Source organism: Mesitornis unicolor, unplaced genomic scaffold (assembly GCF_000695765.1).
Source record: "Mesitornis unicolor isolate BGI_N332 unplaced genomic scaffold, ASM69576v1 scaffold15893, whole genome shotgun sequence".
NCBI classification, from domain to species: domain Eukaryota; kingdom Metazoa; phylum Chordata; class Aves; order Mesitornithiformes; family Mesitornithidae; genus Mesitornis; species Mesitornis unicolor.
The window spans coordinates 18,711-34,471 of record NW_010176821.1 but is presented as its reverse complement, the minus strand read 5'-3'; the positions used below and the strand labels follow the sequence as shown (position 1 = coordinate 34,471).

General features: G+C 45.4%; 1 protein-coding gene across 1 annotated transcript; it reads left to right on the top strand.

Moving 5' to 3' along the window:
* The first annotated feature begins 225 nt into the window (after window positions 1-225).
* On the top strand, window positions 226-7,181 carry STC2 (stanniocalcin 2). Its single transcript, XM_010181855.1, has 3 exons — window positions 226-381; window positions 2,844-3,055; window positions 6,632-7,181. Exons 1-3 carry the CDS (start codon window positions 226-228, stop codon window positions 7,023-7,025), a joined length of 762 nt encoding a protein of 253 aa, XP_010180157.1. The 3' UTR covers window positions 7,026-7,181.
* The last annotated feature ends 8,580 nt before the right edge of the window (window positions 7,182-15,761 follow it).

Below are 15,761 nucleotides of genomic sequence, written 5' to 3'. Positions count from 1 at the left end.
TAAGCATAGTGGATTTGGCATTTACTTCTTGGATATCGCTTTCATAACATAATACACCCAAGTTTTGGCCTAATTTCTGCAAAAAGTGGGCATGCTGTGGGTACAATAACTGTTGTCACATGTGTTTTTTCTTTTGAACTGATGATGTTAGCAGAATAACTCTTTCTCTCCCCACCCTACCCACCACTGGCTTCTATGAACAGTTCTTCAAATTAACTGTAATTAATGCTCATTTTAGCTGAAATCCAGCACTGCCTGGTTAATGCTGGCGATGTGGGATGTGGAGTGTTTGAATGCTTTGAAAACAATTCTTGCGAGATCCGAGGCTTACACGAGATCTGCATGACGTTCCTGCACAACGCTGGAAAATTTGATGCCCAGGTAACACAGTGAAATGTGCTATGTATCTGCTTGCCTCTAATATATGTGTAGCATATATTTTAGTTCTTTAACACATAATTGGAAAAAAGTTACCATTACGGAGCTGCTTTTGCACATGACCAGCTTCAATAAGAGTTTTTCTGTGAAAGGGTCCAGAATCAAGACCCCAGCACAGTAACAGTGCAGTCGTGTGCAGCCTGGCCCAGGAGAGTGGCTATCGCTAGCTGCAGCTCTCTGGATCACTTCCACCTACTGTGTCCAGGATAACTAAATCAGAACACTAATGTAGCTGAACATGGTTTTCAGAAATACTAGGCAGCTTAAGCTTCTACACTGTGTTTGTTCAGAGCTGATTCTGAAATGCAGTGTGGGTATCAAAATATTTCCCAATGTGCAGTTACTAAAGTTGGTTCTCAAGACTTGCACATAACCAGTACAGGCAACCTCTTAAAGCTGCTATATTCAAGTAAGTCTTTGGTTCAAGCACTGACATTAAAATACACTACTTAGATGGTATGCAGTATTAGCTTTGTTTCCTTCATTTTCTCCCCAGACCATTTATGCATCATTGAGACATACTGTTATTATGTCTTGTAAACCTACTCTCCCATTTCAGTGGGGAGGTAAGAGAACATTACAAGGGGCCAGCGGCATTTGGCTTGACCATGCAGTTTACAGAATAGCTTGACTGAAAGCACCAGCTACATGGCACTGTTAAAAGCATGGTATGAAGTAGAACAGTCTTCAGGATTCAGCCAGTTCCATGAGGGATGGTGGGACCACCCAGTAGGAAACACTTTTGGAGGTTTAGGCTCAAATTCTCAAGGAAGTACGAAGGGTCTGGCTAGCCATTAAAACAGGAATTGTTTCTTCTGTGGGTACCTCAAAACCTTCACCTTAATTTTCAAGTGGCTTCTAGAAAGCACTTACTTATTTTTGCACAATATTCTGCCAGTGAACAGAGTTGGCCAAAGAAGTAAGCCCTGTTGGGAGGGGACAGAAAGGTGTCTATGAAGGCTGAGCATAGCCATTGATGCCTGTTCCCAGGATCCCCAGATACTGCTAGTCAGATACAGCCCATTTCACAGCCAGGCTGTCTCCATTGCAGTGCAGAAGTATTAAAGCCCTAGAGCTTTATTTCATATGGAGGTGACTTGGCTTTTCATGGCTGATCTCTGCATTATCTACAGTCATTTCAGGCTGCAATAAATGACAAGACTAACATTGCCCATTTTCTGTTCTCTGCTTTCTGCTCTCCTTTCCTCGCTCTGAAACCTGAGAATTGATGTCAGGTTTGGTTTATGTAAGAATTTTCTTTTTTATCCTTACTTGCCTACTGTGCCGTGTGTGTTTGTTACTGAAGGGAAGGGCAAGTAAGTGCCTTTGAGACGGGGATTGGAAAGGGATGATGACTGAAGCAGTTCTTTGATCAGTGAGAAACTTTTTTGGCTTGAAACAATTTGGCGACAACATCTGGTTGGAGATCTGGGTGAATCTTGGTTAATGTCAGCGGAGCTGTGCTAGTGTCGCCTTTGGATAAAGGAAAACAAGAATTTGGTCTTCATGAAGCACTTGTGTAGAATGATCTGAAGCAAATGAAGAGATGGAGGCAGTGCCAGACAGAGGCTTTCACACACCTATTGCTCAGCAAAGTAAAGGGCATTTGAGCAAAGCTGTCAGACGGCAACACCTGCACCATGTATTTTGGCACCTATAGCATCAGGTGGCACAGAGAAAAGGAAGGGGTGGTTTTGGTGCCCACTAAGCAATTGAACAGGAGAATCCCAAACAATGGTTAAAGAAATGCTGCTAAAGCAGCTTTCCTGTAACTTACTTTCTTGATTTTTCTTAATCTCGCTCACAATTTCTTGCAGCAAATAGCTATCAAGACACTGTAGGGTTACTATTAGTGCTGCTTTGAGTCCCTTTCTGAGGAAGTGGTAGGCGAGAAAATACAGCTGGGGAATGAGGCAGGTGCATATAGATGGTGTATACCTGTCTGCAAGTTTGCAAACTGAATTTAAAACTAAGAAAAACTAATTTGCAGTTACTAAGTGGGTATCTGCTTGTGGTCCTGGGGACCTCAGGCATGCCCTCTCCTTTGCGTGAACCTGCTGTGCTGCCGCCCCAGAAGCGAATGAAGCCAGTAACTCAAGCACTGAATTATTTCAAAGCGCTTGTTTTGCCCATTCCCTTGTTGGGCATTCAGCTGTGGGAGCAGAGGAAACCTCAAAATACCAGTGAGGAAGCCCTGCCTGTTCAGCTCCACTGGGATAGCAAAGCTGGGTAACTTGGCATGGTCTTTAAGGGAAGAGAAGAAGGGGGGAAAGCCATTAATTGATACCCTTAGCAATCTAATAACCCTTGACATTGTCCTACGGAGGAGCAGCTAGCTGGGCATAAATCAGCTGCTGTGCTTAATGGACAAAAATACAGACCTACTCTATTTCTTTTCTTCTCAGGGAAAATCCTTCATTAAAGACGCTCTGAAGTGCAAGGCTCATGCCTTGAGGCATAAATTCAGCTGCATCAGCCGTAAGTGCCCTGCCATTAAAGAGATGGTGTTCCAGTTACAGCGGGAGTGCTACCTGAAGCATGACCTCTGCTCCGCTGCCAAGGAGAACGTCCAGGTCATTGTGGAGATGATTCACTTCAAAGACCTGCTGCAGCATGAGTAAGTGCCTCCATGCGAGTGCAGTCAGAGGCGTGGGATCTCCTTCCAGGAGCCTGATGGTGCAAATGGGCTGTGCATCTGCCCAAGAGCTGTTTCACCTCCTTCTGGCCTTAAGCACGCCTCATTTTCCCATGGTAATGGTTTCTTTGCAGGGGACCTTGAAGCCTAGTTTGTTTACAAAGGGCTAGATATGACTGTGGAAGGAGATGAAATGGGCTGAAGTTGGATCTGGCAGTCTTCTCGGTCCTTTGGCAAATACAGTGTTAGTATCTGCCGTTTCCAGAGGCATCTCGGAATGTCTCTGCTTTCCGAGCTCAAAGGCACTGTTCCTGACCCCAGTTAAAGATGACAGCTGGAGGAGAAGGGGGGAGAAGGTCTATGCAAAGTTGTCAGTAAGATGATAATTTCTTCTTTAAATACATACTTTCAAGTGTCTTGTAGTTAATTGTCCCTGAAAGAGCTGCAGTCCCCCAGGTAATCTCTCATTCATCTTATTCCTTATTAATATCAGATGCTTTTTAATAAAACATGGAGGTGTACAAAATGAAGGCACAAGTCAGATTTTGAGGAGTTCATCCCTCTGACTGGGAACACAGCTGCCCTCTGAGGAATGGCAGGCACAAATCCTGTTTGGAATTGATCAAAGCTGCTACATGACAGCAACAAACCAGACACAAGCTGTTTGTACCAACTCTTTGTGCACAGATGCAAAAATGGGAGCCTGTTTTTCTTGCAGGTGAACATCTCACTCCCAAACGATGCAGCTGAGCTACAGCCTGGAAGCAGGCTTAACCTTAAAGTTGCTTCCTACCACACCTCTATGCCTTTATAACTCTAGGAGATACCGGCACAGAAACCCCACATCTCAGTGATCACGACAGAGAATTTTTTTTTAACAGAATAATTTCTTTTGGACTTCTAGCCTTGCATTTTCATTAGTCTCCAAAGGAGATGTGCCCTGATTACCTACCTTACTTCATTGAATACCACCCCCCTAATACTTAAACTGCAGTTACAGAGAGATGCTTTGATGCCAGTTTACTCTCAAAGGCAGAATACTTTGCTGTGGTTTGCACAGCTGAACATGGTGGCCTGAAAGCAAGGCCCTTTCTGTGGACATTCCTGAGGCTGGGATCGAAGGCATGGCTGGTGGCAGATCCTGGCGTTGTCAGGGCTGCTGGCTATGCCCAGGGCAAAGGGCAGCATCCTGCTGCCCAGGGGAGAGGGGACGCAGAGCTCCGTCCTGCACAGCAGCACGTTACTGCACTGCTCAGGCTGTGTTAGTAGGCTATAAATTGGGTGTTTGGTACCAGTTAACCTCCTCCCCCCAAAATCTGAGGATAAGAACTATGAAATTCAAAGGCCTGTCCAAATAGAAGTAAGTTATCTTTGTTTTACCAACAGGCTAAAGCCGGAATGCTCAAAGCAGCTGCTTATTTCTGGGGAGCTTAACTGGGGGGTTCTTGGTTCGAGAAGAGATGGATCATTCAGCTGAACACCTATAATTTGCACGATCTCATTTAGAGCTTCCTACACTTCATTTTCAGCATCTCATGGAGTCGGAGCTTAGCTTTCCTATGCAGGACTCCCCAAATAGAAGCCAGACAGCCTCCTCCCCTCCCCTAAATTTAGAGGCCATTTCTGAAGCTTCTGAACTAAGGAACTTGTTCAGGATCAATAGGCAAGTGTGGTAGAGCTGGAAATAAAATCACATCTGCTGAGTTGCAGCCTTGTGCTCAGTTCAGGTACTATGGTCAGGCCAGCTGAAATGCAGAAAGTAAAACAGTGAAGGAGAAATGGGCCAGTATTAATCCGCAGGGCTCTGGCAGACTCTGAATACCTGAAATATTTGGCAGCTGAGCCACTTCTTAGTCTTACTGGCAACCTTTTTCTTCCAAAGATTTTTGTAAAGGTTATGCCCAATTTCAACAATTTTTTTTTTCCTTCCCCCCTCCTTCTGCTGGATCACCCTGTATGTGAAGTGCACAGTTCACTCTCATCTTCTATTTTATGTTTAAAACAAAAACCAAGATTGGACAAGCAAGTGGCAGCTTTCAGACTTGTCCTCTGATTCTTTTATTCTATTTTCTCATTTGAGGAATGTGATCTGGGTGGTGAAGTTGCCTCCTGAGTCAGCTGTGGTGGGGTGGGGGTCAGACCGATTTGCTGTGGTGGAGGTGGTGACAGGCCCTGGCAGATCGGTTGCTGCTGCATTCCAAGTAACTTTTTTAAACACAGAAACAATCCAAACATGGGAAATATTTTGAGATAGGGGAATAGGTGGCTGTCCAAGATTAGTCATTCAAAATGAGTTTGAGCAGTTGGGCAAAGTAAAATCAGGGTAGTGTCAGACACTGATCATAATCTGTTGGTTTTCCTCATCTCTTCTGACTTAGTTCATGGGAAGAGATTTAGACTTGTCCACAGCCACCAGAAAGTGCAGACCCATCACCCCCTACAACCACGACTGCTGACCTCAGGCAGTTCCCCACTTGCACTGTGGATGGTTCCTACTGTGGAAGACTTAAGCACGTCCTTCTGGGCCTGCTAGCAGCTGAGCGGTTGTGTCAATAGACAACATCAATATTGACCCACAAAACTTGAGACCACAACTATTTTAAAATCGCTGCACTCAGTGACCCGTGGCTGAGGAAGCTGAAGTGTCTGCACTTGGGCTGCCTTGAGCTGTGGGGACACAGAGGGATGGGTGGGAAGCAGAAACAACATTTGGCCATGGCTTGTTTGGAGTCTTTGTTTGGCTGGGAAAAGGTATATACTGAAAGCTAGCCTCAAGTCTGTAAGAAAATGAAGAAAAAGACACAGTGTGGGAAGAAACAGTGCCTCCAAAGTGGATTTCATGTGTCTGAGCTCTGTACAGTTGGATCCTGCATCCAGATAGAATCTTGCTTTTGGTGATCAACACCTGGTGCTTTGGGGAAAGCTAAAGATTATTAGAAAAGCCAGAGAACCTCTAGATGAGTGTCTGTTCTGCTTCACAGAGGTGAGGAAAGGCCTCCCTTTTGCAGACTAGTGATTGGTGAAGGCACTGTACTAGCTGTTCACCTCGAGATAGCAAGCTGTTCGATGAAGTTGGTGGCTCTGGACATGAGCAGGTTTCCTTTGTCATGTATCTTGACTAATAAAGATGAAGGGGCATGGAAAGAGATGGAGGCAGAAGGTGTGAGATAGCAGTTCTTCCATTTGACAACCCCATTTGCCAAGCATGTAGACCTCATGTCTTCCTCTGGTGGACATTGCTGTTCTCCCAGAGCATCTCCATTGAGGGAGCAAGCAAAGCAGGCCCAGCACTTGAGCAAAGCTTCAGTTGACAGAATGCCATCATGTGCATTTCTTACAGCAGTACAGCCAATTAGAATATAATATATTGCATAATAAACATATGGTGCAGAATTGCTCTACAAGGCTGCCGAGTCAGCGGTAGCAGGGAGCTAACGCTACTGCACTGTGCTGTGCACAAGGGAGGGTAAGGCAGAGAAGCCATTACACTTTTTTACCAATAGATAACCCATATATGTGTATTTTATACTTTCCTCTCACTGTTTCCTTTACCTCCAGGCCATATGTTGACCTAGTGAATATCCTCCTCACCTGTGGCGAGGAGGTGAAAAAGGCAATAACAAGAAGTGTCCAGGCCCAGTGCGAACAGAACTGGGGAAGTCTCTGCTCCATCCTGAGCTTCTGCACCTCTGCTGTGAACAGTGACGCCATCCTGGGTCCCGAGAAGAAGTCGGGGGAAGCCAGCAAAGCCACTGTTGGCCGTGGGGATATGCTGGCCCACTCCGAATCCGACCACAGGGAGAGCTCGCGAGCATCTAAGGGAGAGAGAGGTACTAAGGGCCACTTGAACACCCATGCCCGTGTGAAAGCTGGGGGCCATGGTCCCAAAGGGGCACATGGGATCATGGACCGGGCAGATGAACTGTCCGACTTCTCCGACATCCGGAGGTGAAAAAAGGCACCAACTCCCTGTTTCCCCCATCCTCCCCCTCCACTGGAAACCTCCTTCGTTGAGTCCATCTTCCTGTCTATGGACATTCCAAAGCATTTCCCATTCAGAGGTCAAGCACAGGGCATTGCAAGATATATATGGACCTCAGCAACAGTGTATATAGTAGCAAAGGGAGAGCAGTGGCAATGGGTTATTGATCCAGCAAACTCGACACTTGAGCAGCCACCAAATGTGGCAAAATGTCTCCAACTAAATTCTTTTCCCCTTTCTTATGAAATGGACATCACCTAAAATTTAGGATCTTGTTTGGAGGTTGTTGGGTTGTTTTGGGGGTTTGTTTGTTGGTTGTTTTTTTTCTTGGTTCCCCCTGGCCAGGGAGAAAGTTCCAAGAAGGCTCTGCCAGATTGCATGTGGCCGCTTGTGGCTTAGCACCTCCGAAGGTTTAGGGCGCAGCCGTGCAGCAGATGGCTGAATTCCAGGGGGATTTGGTTTCTGCCTGTGGCTGAGAACGCAAGAGCTCAAGGCTCTCTATGTGATACTCTGTAAAGAAATAGCTACCCCATCTCTCGCACAGGAACCATGCGGTCTGGAGCTCCACCACTTTCTCTGAACTAACTTCTGAGCCATTGTTTCCAGCTGGGTCATGCTGCCTAGTTTAAGTGCCCCCTGTTTGTTTTTTAACCACTGCGTAACTTGACATTTGCTAATCCAGTCACTTCAGCATATCAGAGGCAAGTAGTCAGCTTCCAGACAAGGCAGTGCGACCATTAAGACTTGCACAGTATGGAGGACCCCCAGGAGTATGCTTGTGGACCTCTGAAATCCCTGTGCATATTCTTTGCTTACACCTGCCCAGTCAGTGAGACAGGTCCTCCACCCTTATGGACAGCCCAGGCTTCAAAGGATGGGCACAGGCTCAGACAGCAAAGGACCCCACATACTTAGTTCTTCTGTAGGGCTGCGTTGAAGGCCCATCAGAAATCTGTCTCTCCTTAGCAGCAGCATGGTGTGGTTTGCTGGGATGTGGAGCCCCACTATAACCTGCCTATCAGCTGTGTTTTATCCAAATGCCAAAGATAAGGAGGCAGAGGTTGACAGGTTTTTTTAATTGTCATGCAGGTAAGGACTACCAGTCTCTGCTGAATGAGTTACTAAAGATGAAGAGTGTCAAGGGCTTACCATCTCTAAGCAGTTACGAGCGTGAATGAGGTGTTTGGACACATCTCTCCTAGCCCCTATGCAATTGTAATTCTCAGGTTGCAGATCTGCGATCCTATATCCCCAGGTATTGTACTGGAAATGGAGGTCACAGCATCCATGGGGACAGAAGAGTGAGCTCTTCAGCTTCCTCTAGAGAAAAAGTGAGTTTTCTTAGGAAGTGGGAATCACACCAGGGATTTGAGCCTTCTTATTTAGAATGTTTGGGAGGAAAGCTGTGGGGGCAGGAAGGCAGTTCAGTAGAGACAGAACGTACCCAGTGAACTAACGTACGTCTTGCCGCATGGTGGGAAGGAGCTGCATAAACAGTAGAGGGTGTTGGAATTTGGCTACAATTTCCAACTCAGATTTTAGTTACTGCTAAGTGAACACAGCTCCTAATAGCTATATTCAGGGCTTAATGCATGTATCCACCTGCAGAAGTTATAGGCATTGTTTTTAATAGAAGCCATGTAGGGAGCAAGAGAGGACCATTAAGTTGAAAAGGTGTGTCTCTATGTGATCACCAGGTCTTTGCTCAAGGACATGATCTCAATCCTGCCTGATTTTAGCTAAGTTTTGTGAGAAAATTTTCATTCAGAGACAATTTTCATTGGGAAGAGGCAGAATCAGGCCAGGTACTGTAGTGACAGTGTACCCACTGACCCAGTGGGTTGTAGAACAGCTCTCCCACCATGGGGCACCCAGGCTGGCCCACGGAGAAGCTCGCCAGGTTGGTTCATACCTGTCTCTGATGGCAAATTCCACTACTCTGAAAATGAAGTGGCTGCTGGTGGTACCATAAGAAGGCTTCTAGCGTGCCTCCCCGGGTTTCCTGTGAGCATCCTCTCCCCCTTGGTGGCAGACAGCCACCATGAAGAACAAGCTCAAACCAAAAAGACAATTCAAGCGTTTTAGCAGAAAAACAAACACAAAACGGAAACAACTCACTACCAACATGATGTTCTTGCATTGAATTAAAATAAGATCCCTCTCTCATTAGAAGTCTGATTCATCAATGGGAACCAAACACAGATCTACATCCTTGAATGTCTCGGTCAACTTATCACCTCAGTATGCATACAGTTTTATTTGTATTCATTTGTTCTGTGGGGAAAATTGTATATTCCCCTTGTTTAGTCAATGAAAATTGGGGTGGGGGGAGGCAAGCTGTGGGTGGGAGGGATTTTTGTATAAGGCATAACTTTTTTTTTTCCTCTGTGTGTGAAGATTTTATGTGTTCATCTACTGATTCCACATATGCTATTATTGTAAATATTTAACATTTCTATTTATTATAGTGTCTCCATTTAAAAAAGAACACTGCTGGCTATGATAATTTAAACGTACGTCATGACCTGTGTTGTATATATTCATGCCACTAGTATGTTTTTTTATGTTTAAAGCAGCGTAAATATAGTTTTATACAGTTCCATAATGTTATTGACAGCATAAATCATTTATTTATTGTTAAACCGTCTTTCATATCTAACAGATAGGGTGCGTTTTACCTGAGATTATTTTATTGTGACATCTACATAGCCTTAATTCTTTATAAAAAGGGAAAAAATGTCCGTTTAGATACCGTATGATGCTTTAATTAACATTCCTTCTGAACTTGCTGTTCATGAAGGAGGTTTAGTTTAAAAGCCAAGGTACCCTTTCCATCTGGAATGAGCCTTGTTCTGGAACAAAAATACTGGGAGAAGCAAAATGCCTACTGGAAAAAGATAGCAGTAAACCCTGGAAAATGCTGTCCTAACTTAAAGTGCTGAACTAAGAGGGGGGGGAAAAAAAAGAGGAAATTTAAAAAAAAAAAAGAGGCACTGTCCTTAATTCCAGCTCTCTGGGAGAAAAACATACTAGTTTTGCAGCCAAATAAGCTTGTAAAAAAAGAAAATGCATATGGCTTTAGACAAAGCTCTGTACCTTTCACACTATTATTTTCCTTAAACACTAATAAATGTTTTGAATAAGTCTGCGGCTGGGTTTTGTTTAGCTGGAATTTCAGCTGCTGTGATAAGGGGTAAGAAGAGCCCTCTGAAGCTGGGCCAGCAGTTTCAGCCAAGGGGGCAGAGGTAAAGTGCTTGTCCCCAGAGCCAGCCCAGTCCCTTGGGCCAGCTGGGCAGTGGCAGGATGCAGGCACTGAGCCAGCCTTTCCTCTGCGTGCTGGGGAGAGCCGGTGCAGGGGCAGAGCCCTTGTCACCCGTGTGTCATTGCCCAGGGGAGGGAGACCTCGCTGGCTGCTGAGCTGGGACCTGGCAGCTTGGTTTGAGGGCAGAAAGGGAGATGGGGAACAAACCAGAGGATGAAAAACACAGAAGCAGCAGAAGCTTGTGCCCTTTTCAGGCTCAGACAAAGCCCCTGATTGTTTTGGGAGGGTTTTTCCCTTAACAGGAGCCATGGATTGGGTTCATTGCAGCACATCAGAGCTGCCTCATCTGCTTTAAATTAATCTCTGTTCAGGTTAGGAAGAAAGTAGGGGGATGCAGGTGCTTATGGATTTCTTCTGCTTGCTGCCCTGATGATCTTGGATTACAAAAGTCCCTTGGGAGAAGGCACCCTGTGTTCAGCCGTGTTGGCTATAGGTGCAATTCAGCATCCCGTAAGGGCTGGGAAGGGGATCTGTGGCTGACCACAAGCACCCACCCATGGGCTGGGTGTCAGCAGCCCCCAGCACAGGGCCAAAGCCTTAAACGCTGGGTTTCAGCCAGACCCATTAACAAATACAACAGCAATGCTTTCTAAAAGCTGTAATAGCTGGTAAGATTTGTCCTGCATGTACGTTTAAGAGACTCAGTTCATGTAATAGCAAGAGTAATCCCTTCAAGATTTGCCTTAAAAACACAGGACATCCATTTGTCTCTCTGCTGTCAATAATCTATCAATCTATCTAATAATCCTCTCTTTGATCACTCCATCACTATCCCAGCAATGATCAGATAGCAAAATCTTAAATGCTTACTGGAGTTTCAGCAAAGGAGAAAAGCAAAATCCTAAGATTTACAAAAAGCAAGCTGCAGAAACAGCACTTTCCAAAGTCATTTTCATACAGCGTTGGGGTGTAGGCAGCAAGGGGATGGGGAAATTATGAGAAAGCACCTCAGAACATAAAGCACGGGGTTTTTTTATTTTTTTTAAGGCTGCTTGCATGAAAAAGCACATTTTTAACACTCCTTCTGTGGTGTTTAAAAATAACTAATCCAGTTAAAGCCTTTGGATGAGATGGCTTCACAAGCCTAAATGTAATTTGCAGCAATCTAGGACCTGTAGCACTTCTTTGCCTTTAGATGCAGCAGCGCTTTATAATCCTGCCATGGACTGTCATCAGATACCAACAGGAAAGCACATCCTGCCAGCAGAGATGTGACAGTTCGGTGGGATGTGATCTCAGACCAAGCTACAGCCGTGGAATAGCTTGTGCTGGGGTTAGCCCACTCGTTGGCACTACAGATCCCACTGCATGTTTTTGCAGGAGCTGGTCCACTCTGCGGCTGTGATGCAGCAAAGATAACTGCATTCTGCCTTCTACCATCCTCCTTGCAATTTCAACTACAAAAGTTATTTTTCATCTCCTGAAGTGTAAAGTGGTGAGACTGTATTCTGCTTCAAAAAGTGGTGAGATGTTAGTGATGGAGAAGTGACCCTACATTCCCTTAGGGCATCACGTCTCACAAAATAGCACAGTAACAGAGTGCCAACGTTAAAAAGTACAGAGAGAAAAAAGAAGCCCTAAACCAGACTGCAGAGCAGGGATTCTGCATTGCACAACCCTGAGAGGTGAAGAACTTAAAATATATTTAATACCAGCATACAAATCTGCTTCAAGACTGGAGTTATATTAGTTCAATTTGGTCTGAGTTGCTTTACAAACAAGGTAAGGAAAACCAAATCAAGGCAATTCAAATTGCAAATGCCCATCCATACACAGGTCTCATCCAATTCAACAAATCCCACCAAGATTCACACATGTGGTCCATTTGGGTTTATTCTCCTACTAGCTCCCTTTCTAGCCTCCCAAAAGACCAAAATTAATTCCAGATATTGGCTTGTTCAGGCATAGCAAAACATTTACAAATGTATATGGCAATTTACATATGTCAGCACGCTACGTGGGCTGAGTCAAACCTCCTGTACGCTTCTGCCTTCGCCCGTACCAGTTCGTAGGCGCTGCCCTTCGCTCTCCTCCCCGAGCCCACGCGCGGCAATGCCAGGAGAGCCCAGGCAGCTCCGGAGCCACTCTCTGCTGCGTCATGCCTGATCAGTGCATCACAGCGATCTTCCCAGGCTAGGGAATGGTTAAAGCTTGCTGGGAAGCCTCTCGGCAGTGCATTTTTAAAGCTATTTCCTGACACCTCACCAGAAACACAAATCCCACTCAGTTTTCACTGCTAGTTATGTTCATGTTTCTATGCTCTCATCGCAGACTCTCGCAGGAAAGGCTTCTCTCACACCTGCTCAAGTCAGAAATTGCTGCATGCTTCCCCGGCGACAAATACAGCAAATCTCGAGCCTTCAGCATCCTGCATCACCCAGACCCATCATGGTCACCTGCCCTGTGACCAACGAAAATTGAATCATGGAGAGGGGATGCAAGGGGGTGCAGCTGGACCTCCCCAGAGGCAGAAGCTTCACTGATGCCTCGCAAGATCCCTCCTAGGTCTGTTCCTATGTTCCCAGCATTAACAGGTCCTGGCACAGGGTTGGGGCTAAGCATAACCATATAATTAGCAAAATCCTAACAATTTTTGTTTCTGTACATTTTCTTTAGGGAAAAACATCCCAGCCAGTGGAGCATTTCATTTTGAAATCAAAACCTCATGTCTTTCTTGATTGGGAATGTAAAATGGGGACTTGAGGGTTTAAAGACATGACAAATTATGGGAAGCTGCAGGGGCTGAGAATTCCTATCTCCGAGGATGCCGACTGTTATAGCCTTGACCTTTTCTGCAAATACCATCCTCCCTTATAAAAATGTGGCTTGGAGTTTATTTAGAAATTCTTTTAAAATAAGAAGTCATCTTTGGAGAGTCTACCGTGAGGTTCTCCACGTAGATGGGGCTATAGCTTTTTTAAGAGTATTCCCTGGCTGCTGGAGAGCCCTGGGGCAGTGCCACTGCAGCCGGTGAGCTGGACCGCGCTGCGCACATCTCAGTGGCTCTGGTGACACTGCAGATACTGGGTCTCACATGTGGCTCTGCAAGAGGAACCTCAGCAGGGCTGAAATGAAGCCTGGGTCAGCTTACGTGGTGCAAGAACAAAATGCGCCCACGGCACACACAGCGCCAGCTTCCCCAGTGACACCGGAAACAGCAGCTTATGGAAAGAATAAAACCAGGCTGTATTTTAACACAGCACAGGATCAGCCCTCCGCTATCGAGGACTTTATGGCACTTAATCCCCTCTATAAACCCTGCTTCCATTTCTCAAATTTTCTGCAGTTTGTATCTGCTTTTCTCTATCCCACAATCGCACCGGGCTACATTTGTCACCCATGAATAATCCCACTTACATTGCAAAGTCTTCCTACCCTGGAGAAAAATGCAGTGGGAGGTGTGGGGAAGCTCAGTGAAAGCTGACAGCCAGGAGAGACTGGGAAAGGCCTACAGAGTGCCTTATTTAGATGTCCTATTTTAAGATAAAATGAAGAGGAACTATGCACATTCAGCATTTTGTTAAACTGACATGAAATCAACCCACTACGAAATCAGTTTGCAGAGGGGTGCGGTGCGCATGCTTGAAGCCTTCTTGAAAATATTATTTATAATTGCGGTATCTCCTGGCTGTCAGCAAGTCCCAACCTTGGGGCTACCGATCCATATATCACAGGAGAGAGTCCTGGCCAAAAAAGAGTTTTCATCACCATCAGTAGAAGGAAACATCGCCCTTTGCCTCCGCATGCAGGAAATGAAATAGTGTCTACCTGGACACTCAACGTTAACTCACTGCACAAGATGCTTCTGAACAGTCATCACAGGAATTACACGTTTTCCTCTCGGATCTACCACCTACACTTGCTGGTCCAAAAGCTAACACTGACTGATGATGGATCTGCAGAAGCCCATCAAAAGCATTTTGGCCGGTACAGGAAGATGGAGTTAAAGCAGCCGGGATGTCTGGGAGGGGCAGAGGATGCCCAGGGAAGCTGAAAATGCTCTGCAGCCAGAAAGGGCTCCTGAGGGTCCGGGCAGCCCACGGCAGCAGCCAGCTGACTCTGCGGATTCCTGGGAGAGGAGATGTATTTTGTGGCTCTCTGCATTACATGGACGTGAAAGTTGGCCACAGCCGACAACCCAGGACCAGGGAATAAGTCTTGGATAATAATTAAAGGCCAAACCTTGGGTTCACCAAAGCCTCTGGTAAAACGTCATATTAATAATAGTAGGACATTAGGATTAGGCTCCCGCTGAAGCTGGGAATCACTGAAACTTTCCTGACTACATGGCTATATATACGGCTATAATGGCTTATCAGGAATAGCCTTAACAAAATCAGAAAAGAGATGAGGCTAAAAATAAGCTGTTTCAAACATCCCACATTCAGATATGCCTGAACCTGAGGTACAGGGGCTTTTTGCAGCACATCCTAAGCACAGCCCATTTGCAAACCATGGAATAACAGGCAATACACAGTGTCTTTCAACAGCATGCAGAATTGTACAAGACACTTTTTAAATATGACAAAGATAAGACCTCAATGCTTCTTTTAATAACCTGAAATAAAGTTTTCTAGGCTTTATGATATATACCATACTGCTTAAATTCTGGCCATCCTACACATAACGGCCTCTCCCTTTCCTTCTGTTGGTCACATAGCACAGCTTTAGTACAGCCTGGAAAAGGGGTCAGGCCCTTTCTTCAAAGGATAAAAGACCAGCTATACCCTCTCAACGAAGTTGGTAGCAGGCAGCAGGCATTTATTTGGGAAAATACAGCAGTATTTTTGCTGAGCAAAAGCACAGAAGTCGAAAACTTAAGGGTGGAGTAAAAAAAGGACCAGGATATGAGAATATGTGATGATGCCATTTAAGCACATAAACTCATTTAGGAGCTTGCTTGGAACAAGCTGTTCTTACAGTATTGCCAGACTAACCAGAAACAAGAAGAGCATTAAGGTCCAATTGACCAATAAGTTGGTCAAACCCTCTCTCATGAGACTGCCAGCCAAATTTGTAAACATCGAAGGTCAGATAAATATACAAATGTTGCAACTTCCTGGATTCACATTCCTCTGGCGATTCACCTATGTTTTCTTCTGTCGAGACTAAGGGTTCACATGGCCAGTGGGCAGCTACCGAGAGGGTCATATTCTCTACCAGCACAAGGCACAGGCAGGACAGAGAGGGCAGAGGCTGCAATGGAAAGCCTGTATTTCATATGAAGAAGAAACCTCAGACCCCAAAGCAACACCCATCCTTATCTCTGAGTATTTTCAGATCTTAGCAGTTCTCTCAAGGATGAGAAAATGAGTGAACTTAAAATCCTTCAGGGGCCATAAAACCTGTCAAGCCATTATAAACCAGGTGCCACCACTGAGGGG

Excerpts from the sequence above, each read along its gene's own strand:
- STC2 (XM_010181855.1), top strand. The coding sequence starts at position 226 with ATGCTCATTTTAGCTGAAATCCAGCACTGCCTGGTTAATGCTGGCGAT. Across the intron at positions 382-2,843 it reads CTGGAAAATTTGATGCCCAG|GGAAAATCCTTCATTAAAGA; the intron begins GTAACACAGTGA and ends TTTTCTTCTCAG. Across the intron at positions 3,056-6,631 it reads AAAGACCTGCTGCAGCATGA|GCCATATGTTGACCTAGTGA; the intron begins GTAAGTGCCTCC and ends CTTTACCTCCAG.